At 45.1% G+C, this 13,797-nt stretch overlaps 1 protein-coding gene across 1 annotated transcript in view; it reads right to left on the bottom strand.

The window, feature by feature from the left end:
• LOC136104098 (ral guanine nucleotide dissociation stimulator-like 1) overlaps positions 1-13,533 on the bottom strand; it is a 31,316-nt gene extending 17,783 nt beyond the window's left edge. Inside the window, exons 1-4 of the mRNA XM_071810588.1 lie at positions 13,519-13,533; positions 11,428-11,636; positions 10,896-10,973; positions 10,374-10,458 (exon numbers count right to left, since the gene is read on the bottom strand). Coding sequence (XP_071666689.1) covers positions 10,374-10,458; positions 10,896-10,973; positions 11,428-11,636; positions 13,519-13,533 — 387 coding nt within the window. The remainder of the gene's footprint in view (positions 1-10,373; positions 10,459-10,895; positions 10,974-11,427; positions 11,637-13,518) is intronic.
• Positions 13,534-13,797: the final 264 nt, after the last annotated feature.

The following is a 13,797-nucleotide window of genomic DNA, read 5'->3' as shown; positions in this document are numbered from 1 at the left end:
TTCTTACACAATCCTGTCAGTAAGTTCCCTTTGTGGATATGCTTATACCACAGTCCATTTACAACCTAAACATCAAATATAAAATGAGAATTACACATAAAACTCGGTTCAACACATTTAACTATTAAGCCATTCTCATTTTCATTTATACTGGGCATTCAAATCAATAACACAAATCCCGTGTCAATTTCAATTTCAGTTCCCCTGGTTCCTGAGTTGCTTTCCAGGTTCTTTCTTCCATCAGAGCTCCTCTAACTCGAGAGACGCGTGTCCATCCTTTCTCTGCCCTCCCAACAGCTGTTTCTGTAGTTAACAAAACAAGAAAAGGCCCCTCCCATCATGGGGTTGGAGTTTCTTCTTTTCAGGTTTTAATTAGTGTTGCCCCCATATCTATCAAGAATTCTACTTGTTTTGTTCTTTTGGGTTTCTTCTTCCCAATGCGGTGAGCACCACCCAGGCTGCTCACCCAGAAGGACTAAAACTGCTTCCCAGTGCAACCCCAAACACCCTTCACTTCAGCAGGTGACCGCACTTGTGCTTTCAGCTCCTGGGCTGGTGTTGTCCGGGCTTTCCCTGCTCAGCACTGACTGTGTTTTGGAAAGGCAGGAGCCAGTGCAAACCCTTCTCCGCTGTTCTGCTCTTTTTCTGCTATTTTTCCCCTTTCCTGTGAAGCTCAGCTGCTCCATGAGTTATTGTGTTCTCCTGTGAGTGTGGGGTTTGTCCTCTGCTGTGGAGCACGAGAGCGAAGCCCCCGGAGCCCCGGCTGGTGCAGACCCCGCAGTGAGGGTGACAGACCCGGAGCCAGGAGCAGTTTCCCCAGGGTGAGGAGCAAGTGGAGCTGCTCACACCAAGGTCACAGGCAGGGTTGGTGCGCATCACCGGTTCTAAGGCTGTCACCAGAACCTGACAACCTGACAACAGTGTGCTGTCTCCCCGGGTAGTTTAAGTACAACCAGAACGCAAGAGGCGGCTTAAATTCGGGGTCGTCTTTTTGCCAGGAGCAGAAAATGCCGTGATGGAGACAGTGGGGAAAAGGTGGAAACTCTCAGACCGCGGTGCAGTCTCAGAGAGGAAAAGAGATGAACGAGACACTGATGAGCGGGAAAAGTTGACATATTTATTATAGAAACATTAAAGGTTCTATAGAGATTGAATGTTACATAAAGATCAAATATTTAAATACATTAGCTCCAGACACAAATTAGTGTTAAAAAGTTCATCTATTTATTATAGAAACATTAAATATTATACAAAACTCAAACATTATATAAAGATCAAACATTAAAATACACTAACTCCAGACAAGAATTGGTGGGAAAACGTTTGCATATTTATTATATAAGTATTAAATATTAAATAAAGATTAAATAGAATACAAAATCAAACATTAAAATATATTAACTCCAGACACAAATTAGTTGTCAAAAAATAATCTATTTATTATAGAAACATTCAATATTATATAAAGATTAAATATCATATAAAGATCAAATCTTATCTAGAGATCAAACACTAAAATACACTAACTCCAGACAAGAATTGGTGGAATAAAGATCAAGTATTTATTATATAAATATTAAATAAAGATTATGTATTATATAAAGCTTAAATATTAATCCTAGTAACTCCAGATCAAAAACTACTGGAAAAATGTTTACATACTTTTATAGAAACAGTAAATAATATATAAAGATTAAATATGATATAAAGATCAAATATTAAACTATATTAACTCCAGACAAAAATTAGTGGAAAAAAGTTACGTATTTATTATAGAAATGTTACATCTATATAAAGACTAAATACTACATAAGGATCAAATATTAAAATATTTTAACGCCAGACAAGAATTGGTGGGGAAAAAAAGTTCACATATTTATTATGTAAATAAAGATTATCTATTAAATAAAGATTATGTATGATATAAAAGCTCAAATCTTAATATACATTAACTCAAAAGAAGAATTAGTGGAAAAAAGTTACGTATTTATTATAGAAACGTTACATATATGTAAAGACTAAATACTACATAAGGTTCAAATATTAAAATACTTAACGCCAGACAAGAACTGGTGTGAAAAAAAGTTCATATATTTATTATACAAATAAAGATTATGTATTAGATAAAGGTTATGTAGTATATAAAAGCTCTAATCTTAATATATATTAACTCAAGAGAAGAATTAGTGGAAAAAAGTTACGTATTTACTATAGAGATGTTACATCTATGTAAAGATTAAATATGACAGAGGGATCAAATATTAAAATATTTTAATGCCAGACAAGAATTGGTGGAAAAAAGTTCAAGTATTTATTATATAAATATTAAATAAAGATTATGTGTTATATAAAGCTCAATTATTAGTATCTATTAACTGCAGAAAAAAGGGTGGAAAAAAGTTTATCTATTTATTTTATATGCATATATACATATATGTGAAATAAAGCTCAAACACTATATACAGAAGAAACATTAAAATACATTAACTCCAGAGAAAAATGGGTTGAAAAAAGTTGATATACTTATCATATAAATAGTAAATATTACACAAAGATCAAATATTATATAAAGATTTAATAATAAAATATATCAACTCCAGAAAATAATTATTGGGGAAGGTCTATGTACATATTAAATAAATATTAAATATTAGTACATTAAATGCACATATTAAATAAATAGTAAATATTAGTACATTAAATAAAATTTTAAATAAATATTAAATATTAGTATATTTAAAAAAATAAATATTTGTACATTAAATATAATTTTAGAATACTAGTAAATATTAGTACATTAAATAAAAATATTAATTAACGCTCAAATATTATATACAGCTAAAACATTTAAATATATTAACTCCAAGGAGAAATTAGTGGAAAAAAGTTTACGTACTTACTCTATGAATATTAAATATTATACAAAGCTCAAATATTCTATAAAGCTAAGCTATTTAAATATAGTAACTCCAAGCAGAAATCAGTAGAAAAAAGATTATATAATATTGAATGTTTCTATAGAAGTATGGAAAGATTAAATATGATAAAAACATCAAGTCTTAAAATACATTAACTGCAGACAGAAACTGGAAAAAAGTTAATATACTTGTTATATAAAGATTAAATATTATACAAAGCTCAAACATTATCTACAGGTCACATATTAAAATATATCAACTCCAGACTAAACCTGGGGGGAAAAAAGTTTACATACTCATAATATACACAGTAAATCTTATACAGAGCTCAGCCATTACAATCCATGAAGTGCGGGCTCCTCCTGTGCTGCAGCTTTTCTTCTCAGGACGAAGTCGAAGTTGCCCTGGGTGTTCATGGCGTAGAACACGTTCGCCTTGGGTGGGATCGCCAGCTCTGCAAGAGAGGGAGCAGAGCGAGCGTTAATGGGCGCCCCACTCAGCGTTAGGGGTTTGTTCTCACCGGCAGCTGGGACAACGTGGCGATGGCGTTTCTGACGTCGCTTCGCGTGTTACTCTTGCCGGCAAAATGCAGCAGAGCTCTTCAAGCAGCAGCAGCAGCAGCAGAGTTCTGCTTCCCCACCTTTGTCCGCGGAGATGATCTGGACCAGCTCGTAATCCTCAGCCGAGCCAGACTGCAGGTTGTGCTTCTCCATGGCTCGCTGGATGACAGCAGGAGCCTTCTCTTGGTTACTCAGCTGCAAAGAGAGGGTTGCAATGAGGGCTTCTGCTTTATTCACTCTATAATGATTTAATAATTAGCAAAGGCCTGTCCTTCTGCAGACTGCTTGGTCCTGGAATGATTTCGAAGAACTGAAACATTACAGTGGCTTAGTAACTAAGTCGTAGATTCTGCCAGACACTAAAACACGCTCTTTGTGACACCTGGTGGTGGAGTTAGTTCAAGACAACAGGCACTGCTCTAGAAATGCAGCAGCAAATCACAGCCTCTGCTCTCCTGAGCAACCACTCGCAGAGGTGAGACCTTGTTCTCAGCAGCCATCGAATCCGCAGCAAGAGCTGCCCCAGCTGCTCTTTGCAGACATCCATTCATCCACAGTCTCCCCTGCTAAACACTTTCTGTGATGTCCTGCAAAGATTCTGGGCCTTGGAGCTGGGTTTGCTGGGGAAGGGGCACCTTGTGTCACAGCTCACACACCCCAGTGCTGAGCTGGACACACAACAGCCGGCGCTGGCAGAAGAGCAGGGGCAGCAAAGCCTGCACTGGCTCAAAGTGCTTCCCTTGGCTTTGTTGATCAAATACAAGCTTCAATTTCAAGGCCAGAAACCTTGAGAGATGCTCTTTGCAAACCTCTCATTCATCCCCTGCTCCACATGTTTTGATTTGTAACATCTGTCATGTCCCCTGTCAAGGAGGTTTGATCAGGGAATAGGTGTTTCCAAAACTAAAAGCACCATTCAAGTCACCTGGGGTGAAAACACCACCCACAGTCACAGCGCTTTGCTGTTCCCACCACTCACCAGGATGCTCCTGTAGATGTTGCCGCTTCTGTCCTCTTCTACGCTGGTGCGGATGATGCAGCTGTCTCTGCTCTGCTGGTTGTAGAGGGGCAGGACTGGCGGCACTTCTTTTGATGGAATGGGAGTCACGGAGCCGGGGCACTTCTTGGAGCACTTGTCAGCAGATGGCAGCAAGGGGGGAGGCGAGATCAAACACATGCATTACCATTTAATTTCAAAGATCCAAAAGCTAAAGATGACACTCTTCAGCACAACAGCCTTAACAAGGGCTTAGGCAACCCAGTTAAGGCAGTTTAGGTCAAGAAGGCAGAGTCTGCAGGACAAAGCTCCCTGGGAACGGAACCCAGCCCAGACAATGCTTGGTCTGGGCAGTTCCTGGCAGGTCAAAGCACAGGGCTGGCGAGCTCTGACCTCACCTGCTTCTCACTCGCTCAGCTGCTCTGCCTGCCCCAGAATTAGGCTGGGCTGATGCACATGAGCCCTCCCCCCAAAATCGCCTTTCCCAGAGCTCAGGTCCCTCCATTCCACTGCCAGCAACGCTCCAGTCAAGACCCACAGGCTTGGGCAAGCGCCTGGGGCCGCCGGCAGCGTCAGCAGCCTCGCACAGGCTGTTTGTGCTGAACACAGGGCCCGGGCCCTACCTTGTGCTGAGGCTCCTCAGCAGTGGCGGTGGGAGGGACGATGGTGACGGTGCTGTCCCCAGAGCTCCCACCTGGAGCAGGTTTGGGCTGCGCGTTGATGGGGGTGCTGTGGGCGCTCACCCCCAAGCCCAGGAACGGCCTAGGGGGGAAAAGAAAGCACAACAGAGCTGGGCTGAGCAAAGCTGTCACTTGCTTCAACAATCTGACCTGCTGTTATGTTTTCCTATCGCGAGTGGCCTATTGCTTGTGTGTGTTTATCAAATTAGACTCTGTCCTTATTTGCACCGCAGTGCTCTGGATCCCCAGCCAGGTTTGTCAGCTGGTGTTTGATTTATTCCAGTTCATATTCAGGCACCAAACCCCCTCCCCGTTGTACTCACAGGCTGAATCTCTTCACCACGCTCTTCTGAGCTCTGCCCGATGCGGTGCTCTTGTCAGCTGCTCCTTCGATTTCACGTGACAGACGGAAACTGCAGAACAGGCAATACCATTAGTGAAATATCTCAGAGTGGCCATATTTGAGAAGCCCTGGGTCACTCCCACGTCCCAGAGGGTTCATCCCCACAAGGAGGAGCGCAGCTCTGTGCGTGTGTATTTCCACTCTCCGGGAGCAGCTCCTGGCAGCGCAGAGCTCAAGGCTGAGAGAACCTGAACCTGCCTGCGGGGGAAGAAAAGCTGCTTCGCCAGCCGGGCTGAGACCCTACCTCTCCTCATCACTTAAATGCCGCTGCCTCCTAAACCACTGCACGAATTTCTCATCTTGTGCCATGCAATAGCTGTTACATGAGGACTGCAACAGCTTAATCTGTGTGATTACTTCAAACTCCTAAGAAAACAAATAATAAATTAGGAATTCTAATTAGAAAAATAAAGCCAGTCTCGTTAATACACTAAACACACGCAGCAACAGATCCAGGACAAACTGAGTTGGACCCGCGGGTCGGTTTCAGTTGAAGAAGTGACTATTTCGAGAACCACTGTTTCAAACGCTGCAACTCTGCAGCTCACCCTTCCCGTCACCCCTGCGTGGCCAGAGCGGCGCCGAGAGAGGAATCCCGCTCTGTACGTAGGTGGTTCTCAGGCACTAAGCAAGGGAAAGAACGAGAGGTGCCTGTGATGACAGCAGAGCCTGATCCTCCCCGGCTCTGTGCACTCACACTTGGCCCAGGGGAACACAAAACGCTGCCCCCAACGTGTGACTGGAACGCGCTGCTCTTCCCTCACTCCGCTTGCACACACACTTGCCCAAAATAATTCTGTCCGAGATCTGGCGCGACTGCCCTCGGACAGAGGAAACCCCGGCACCTTCGCTCCTACTGATCCATGACCAACAAGGCTCAGGCTGGAAGGCAACGCTCAGCCTTGATTTCTCGGTCCCAGGTACCCGCTTTGCTCTCTGCACCTTTTACCCACAACTATTTACTGCAGCACAAGGAAGATGGTCACAGACTGTATCTTGTGGCCAGCAAAGGTCTCACGCCAGCAGGTCTGATTCGCTCCCAGCACACAGAACGCGCTCGTGTAACGTGTTCCCGTGAACACCAAACGGGGGGAACGTGCCCCAGACGTAAATCCCGTGGCAGCGAGTGCCCTGCAGCTCCTCTTCCCCTGCTGCCCGCATCTAAAAGGAATTTCTCTTCCCGCGCTGCCCCTCACAGCCCGGCAGAGGTTCACAGCGTGCCGGGGACTGTTCCTTCCTCACCCTCTGAGTAACGTGAGCGCCTGTTGGATACGCCCGAGCAAAGACAACAGGCCTCGCCAAGAGAACGCTCTAGCAGAGAGCGTCAGGCACTAACGATCACAGAACAGTCACCGTTCCACTTACCCTTCGCCGCTTCTCAAAATTGATCAGGCCGCCCTGTTGGAAGGACAGAGAAGGGATCAGAGGAGAAGAGCACAGGCTCGGCTGGACTTAATCACAAACAGGATGAAGCAGCAACACCAAGGGACAGGCCACACCTGCCCTGACCAAAGGCTACTACAAAAACCCATTTCCAGCTCTAGGATAAACCACAGCGCTCGTGTACCTAAGTCTATTTGTTAAATATATTGCCCCAAATTACCTCGAGATAGTCCTGAAGGGCTGTGTCCAGCATGACGAGGTCTGTTAGGAAGGTACCCAGGTAAGGTACCGTGCCTTGTGTGACTCCCTGCAAACGGTCAGAGCAATGGTGGATTAACTGACTGAGAGGTAATAATAATACTAAGCAGAATACTCCTGTGGAAGCAAGCAAAATACAACTCGTCTGCTTCACCAAACAGCGCTCTTGTAAATGACGCTTTCACGACATCATCCTTGGTATCTCAGCCAGCAGTTCATGTCTGCACAGAGCGGTATATAAGCCAAAGCGCTCATTCGTAACTCCTCTGCATCAAATGTCGCTGTGCGCCACCTCTCGCCCCAGCAGAAAAGCCGGGATTTACAGACCCGTCTTCCCCAAAGCACCACATACGGGAGCTCATTGGTTAGGAACAGGGCTGAGCTCGGCTTTGGGTGAGATCATAAGCTGGCAACTCAAGCTAATTCCCACCTTCATCAGCAGCTCTCTGCTCATGGCAAAGTTGTCAGAGTCGGAGAAGATTTCGCAAAGGTCTTCAAAGATCAGCATTGCGTCCCTGTACAGGAAAAGATTAGATCATTTAAGTTGTTTGTAAGCACTCTGAATCAGATCAGGGTACAATATATTTCTCAAGAATTGTTAACAGTTGGGCACAGAAAAGATAAAAGCACCAAAACACATCCAGTGACACACTGCACAGCCTTACTTTGGAACGCAGGCCCAGGTCTTCTTCAGGCGATAAACCGAGGTGGACTGCAAGGCGGAAACGATGGCCTTCAGAGATGAAAAGTTGTTCAGGACCCTACATTGCTGTGAAAGGAGCGGTTAGAAACACAGGAGTGTTAAACGTCAGCATCACCAATAGTCAGAGCTCTTCTGTCTGCCCCGTGTCCTGCTTGCTGCACATTCTCCCTGCTAAGCGGGCAGCTCTACAAATACTGAGCATCAAAAATATCACTGCCCAACAACCCCCCTGTCCCCTCCCAGCTCCACAGCACCCGCACAAGGAACGTGAAACAGTCGTGAATAAACGCTTTACACGTGCGATACGGATCCACTTCTCCAAGATCTTCGCTCGCTGCTGTGTCTTTAATCCTTTGATGTCCAGGATGGTGCTGAGCACGCAGTTGGTGACGGCGTTGAACTGCGAGATGGTGGCTCTGATGCTCTGTGCCAGCTGTTTGTTCTCCTTCTTGTCCCTTCGGGACCAGATGCAGCCCAGGCAGTGGTGGGGCACAACGTTCTGGAAGAGTGTCTAGAGGGAAACAGAGGTGTCCAACTCAGCCTGGATCGCTACTGCCCACAGCAGGAAATGCATGGTTACAGTACAAACTGCATCTGAATCTAATATGGTATCAAAAGGGAAATACTGATTTTCTCTCCAGTTTAAAATATACACTTTGATATAACACTTTAGATCTGACGCCCTAAAAGAACTGTCAGATAAACTGTCCTAGCAAAATAACAGACACCTTTCTATCACTTACTTTACCAAGGGGAAAGATTTCCATATAATGATATTTTTGAAGGAGATTAATACAAATAAGCCAAATTGGAGCATTACAGTTACAAATACTTATACATCTCCAGGTGAGTTGGCCTAAGATACAGTCAAAATACGCTATATCTGAGGGGTCAAATATTAAACTTTGCAAAAGAGGCCACACAGCCTACGTTCACACCATAAAAAAAAAGACAAACACCTTCAGAAGAACTGAAGGAAAAGCCCAATCAATGAAGCAAGTTTGGATAACCAAGTTAAGTTAAAAAACAAACAGACAAACAAACAATGAGAAGCCCAGGACTATTTCCCCGAGCATTTCAAGTAATACGTATGATCTACATACCGCGTCCATGTATGTCAGCTGTTCTGCCACCAGGTCTTCTTGGAACAATGAGAATTCTTCTGGGCCGCTGATCTCCAGTTCCTCTTCCTCATCCGGGTTGCAGGGAGAAAGGCTGTGGAACGCGTCTGGCCAGCGGGGAAAACACGAGTCAGTGAATTTATACAGAACACAAGTAATCAAAGCAGATATTTGGAAAATCACTACATAGAAGAGCAGAACATGCAAAGGGACCTGCCTGGGGTAACGGCCTCACTGTGCTGCATATTTTAGGGAGAAAGAGAAGGACCCGAAGATTAAATGGGCAAAGAGAAGGTAGAAGAAAAAGAAACAGGGAGAACTGAGCTGTTCAGGGTCTCTTACCTGAGAAGTGCCTTGACATATTCACTAACCATTCTTTGGGAAGAAAAAACCTACCAACCCCCCCCCAACAACTCCTTATTAACACTGCAGAACTTTGATAATCTACTTGTCAGCATTTATGCATTCTATAGTCTGAAAAACAGCTGAACTGCAAAGAGACAAGACTGCAATTATACCCCCAAAATATTACACTGAATATGCTCTTATGTCCACGTTTCAAGGGAAGAGGAGGAGAAGGGAGCGAGACCAGTTGGAAAGTTAAAACATGCTTTGCTAGTACTACTGATGAGGAGAGAAAGTAATGCAAAATATACAAAACCAATCGTGGCTCCAGCAGCTGCAGGACAAACCCCCGGATGCCCTGGGCTGGACTCGGCAGTAAACCAGAGCTGGATTCAGGGCTGCAGGGCCTGGAACCAGGCCTAGGATGGCAGGCAGGCTCCTCTTCAGATGCCGGCCATGGATGAGGAGAGCGAGACCCTGGTGATCTCCCAGTTCCAGATGCTGCACAACGTGGAAAACCTACCGAGCTGGTCACTTTGGGTCCCCTGTTCTGGCCGCCCCTCCCGGCAAGTCCGCCCCTCTCACGGGATGTGCAGAATTGATCAGCAGCCTTGGCTGCCGCAGCACTAAGTCTAAACCTGGGCCTTTTCTGCACACCAGTCCTACCCTTATGTGCTCCAGAGCCAACGGGGACTGAAAAACACGCAGCCAATGTGAGAATAATGCATGTAGAAGAACTTAGTCCCCCTACTAAGGCTGGAAGTTGATTTCAGTTCTCATTCACATATCACGTGAGCCCTTACGAATTTTCGGCTCACGGCACAGGAAGCTTTGTGCCCTGGATAAGGGGACATGTCAGGCTTGACGCTGGGAGAACACACAGACAGCAGAGAAAGGTACTTTACCATCATTCTCCCGTTCTTCTTTCCGGAACTCCTCCAGGAGGTTCTGCGCCTTCTTCTCCAGGTCAGAGCCAGGCATGTTCTTCTTCAGATAACTCAGTACCTTCTGCAGACACACGTAGTCGGGTGGCTCTCGGAAATCGTCGGCACACTGGTCGAGCCAGGCTTGTAAAATCGATGCCATCGCACTGTGAGCAAATTCAGAGAGAACACATGGGTTGTATGCAGCAGTTATTGATGCAATCGCATGGATCTGTACCTCATATAACAACAGGAACACTGAGACATTCATCCCCCACGTGAAGGCAGTATGGACACTTCTGTGAGCACAGAATTTAATTTGTTCTTTTTATGCAAGAAATGTTATTAATACTTCATAGGAAACTAAAGGCTGCTTCTTCAATTACACCTTGAGAAACCAGCGCAGTCATTCAAAATCATTAAAGATTTTCTCTGCGTTGTATTATTGGATGTTATGAGACAGCTGATACCCGGCCTTTACACAAGCCCCTTGAAGCAAACAGGGCTTTGAATTGTCACAGGAAACAACAGTTCTGCTGCCCACTTCCTGCTCCAGCACCGAACCCTGACTGGGGCTCGCTGGGCGCTGCAAAACCAAACTTACGTCCTGAGCACTGTGCTGGATCCGGGGGAATTCTGGTTTCCATGTTCTTCAGAGCCCGAGATCTCCAGGTTTCCGTATCTGAAAAAATGAGATGGCTGTTTAGAGGAACCTCTACTGAGCAACCCAAAGTGCGTAATCCATATACAATTGGCATAAACATATAGATATTGGCATATTCATATACGATTGGCATGAAGACAAGGGCTTCATGCTGGACAATTTCACCGTGGCTGGGGAGCTGTGGCAGAGATGAAGGGTTTGCACATATCCCCTGTGCACTGGTCTTTTATTAAGGGACAAGTTGTATTGGTTTTCTTGTGTCGGTCCCAGTTTGGCTCCTTAGCGGTCAGATCACGCATGCTTTCCCCACCTGGCGCTTAAGCTTTAATGAGATTTGGGATGTGGGCAGCGTGCATTCACACATGGTGTGTTTACGCTGAAATCCTGAACTTTGCAGGATTCTTTTCTGTCAACATCCCCCTGTCGTGTATAATAAATGACGGCTCAGTTTCCATTCTGTCCCGGCTCTCACCTGTCCAGGAGCAGTTCCAGGACTGTGCTGGTGGAAGCAAAGGCCCTGTACGTGGAGAGGAAGATGTTGATGTATGTGAAGTCATTATCGGCAAAGGCCGTCGGAAGCGTCTCCACCAGCTTTTCCAAAGTTCCAGCTTTCAGGGCCCTGCTTTTGCACGTCTCGTCCGGGCTGACAGTGTGTTCTGCAGGTAACTGGTCCCCTTCAGCCTACAAAGTGGAAACCAAGACAAAGCACAAAACTCAGACAGAAGCCAGAGTCCCGACACAGCCTGCACAATGAAACGCAGATTCCATTCCACCTTTTCACAGGAATAGTCCATCTCTAGTTACTAAACAATGTTGTCCGTTTGGGCTCTCCAAACACCAAATGCTGTATCAAATACTAGAGGACAATAAAGACATTTCTTATTTAAACAGGCAAGTGTTGCCAGTGCTTAGGCTGTAATCTCATGGTTGGCTTTGAAACTGACCATTCTCTCAGAACAGGGCCAACCATTCAAAAACCCCGGATGCTTTCTTAGCATCAAGAAGTTGAAGAAAGGTTTATTAGACTTCTTGTAGCATGAAAGATCAAAGTTCCTTCACCTACTGGTACCTCGAGAAGAAGCTACTAAGCAAGATTTCAAGCTTCTCAGTACTTAAAGGAATTGGTAATAAAGCCCAACTCACTCAAAATGAACAAAAACTGTTGTATTCCTTTCAACATGGGTTCTATGAAATTTGCAGTTAGAGCTGCATTTCTCTCAGACACATCCAATACCAGCCAACGCTTTTCAGCTGAAAAGCCTCCAAATCACTCTACAAATGCAGCATCACTAAAAACTCTTCCCATCAGCTGGGAAATGTACCACAGGTCAAAAATACTTTCTAATATTTCTCCTGGTAAAAACAGGAGGCAGAGATGGGAAATCTGCCGCTCAAAGTCTGTATACTACCAATCTGGACACTACACCAAAGCAAGTTCTTATATTATTGCCTTGGATCCTGAAGAAAATGTAGAAACATCACAACATAACACAAAAGTTCTACCCACCTCCTGACCCTCTGGCTCAAACTGCCACAGCTGCACTGATTGCAGTGAAGTGAGGACACTTTAATCAGCTGGGGGCTTGGCCACCATGCCAGCTTTACTTACCCCGAGCCATCTTGCTCCTTCGCTGTCAGTCTGCTGGATCTGCGCTCTTCTCAGGCTGTCGCAGTCAACAGCTCCTTCTTGTGCGTCTTCAGCTCCATCCTCAGGTGTGCTCTGCCAGGAAAAGGGCCAAGAGAAACAAGTCAGAGAGAAAGGAACATGGTCCCTGCACAAGCGCAGGCTGCAGACACCAGCGTGCCAGAACCAGGATCTCACAACACCTCAACAACGCTCACTTCAGTTGCCACTTTTTAGCTGCTTTCAGTTACCTGGGGTTTTTTGGCCTTTTAAATGCAAGCAGAGAGGAGCTGAGTGCAGAACTTACTGCACAAGCCAATGAAAGAGGTAAGAATTAAACCAGAGAGCCCAGATCTCCTGAACCCCAACACTAACAGCCGCTGTATTAACATGCTGATACATGTTGAGGAGCAAAGCACTAGAGAATTGAAAGGAGACGTAACAGTTGACTTTAGAAATACATATACTGCTCCCCCTGCAAACACATAATGTTTGTTCATCATACATACCACTTGAATAATTAAAGTTTAAGGGCTTTACTAACTACCACAGCCTTAAGCACAGGAACAACTCAGTTAGAAAGGATTTGAGTGTAGTGCAACCAAAACCTGCTTTGGGGAAGCCAGGATTTGGGTTTTTTTGGGGGCGTTGCTTTTCTGTTTGTTTTTACCTCTTTTATCTCTAAAATAGCCCTATGTCATATAGAACTGTCTGTGCACCAGTGACTTGCCTCTTGAACGCTCTGTGGAACCTCCACATCTTCCCCAGGTTGGTTCCTCACATTTTCTTCCAGGCTTTCTGGAGTCTCCACGTCTTCTTCAGTTGGCTCGCTTGGAGTCTCCTCTGTGCACTCTGCAGTCTCGGTGTCTTTCTCTGTTAGCTTGCTTAGGCTGTTCTTAATGCGCTCTGGAGTCTCTGCGGCTTCCTCTGATGTCTTGCTTGTAGTCTCGTCATCTTCCTCTCTTATCTTGGTTGTAGTCTGCTCAATGCACTCTTGACTCTCCTCAATGCACTCTGGAGTCTCCTCAGTGCGCTCTGGACTCTCCACTTCTTCCTTGGTTGGCTTGGTCAGGGTCTCCTCAAGGCTGTGCAGAGACTCCACATCTTCCTCATGTCTCTTCCTCCTGGGTGTCCTCCTCTTCGGTCTTCTCCAGCATCTCCAAAGAGACAGGTTCCGAAAGGGGAAGTTCCGAGCCTGTTAGAAAACAACGGAAAGGC

The sequence above is a fragment of the Patagioenas fasciata genome, chromosome 6 (assembly GCF_037038585.1).
Source record: "Patagioenas fasciata isolate bPatFas1 chromosome 6, bPatFas1.hap1, whole genome shotgun sequence".
Taxonomy (NCBI): Eukaryota; Metazoa; Chordata; class Aves; order Columbiformes; family Columbidae; genus Patagioenas; species Patagioenas fasciata.
The sequence above is the reverse complement of the archived record's forward strand: the minus strand, read 5'-3'. Positions and strand labels throughout refer to the sequence as shown.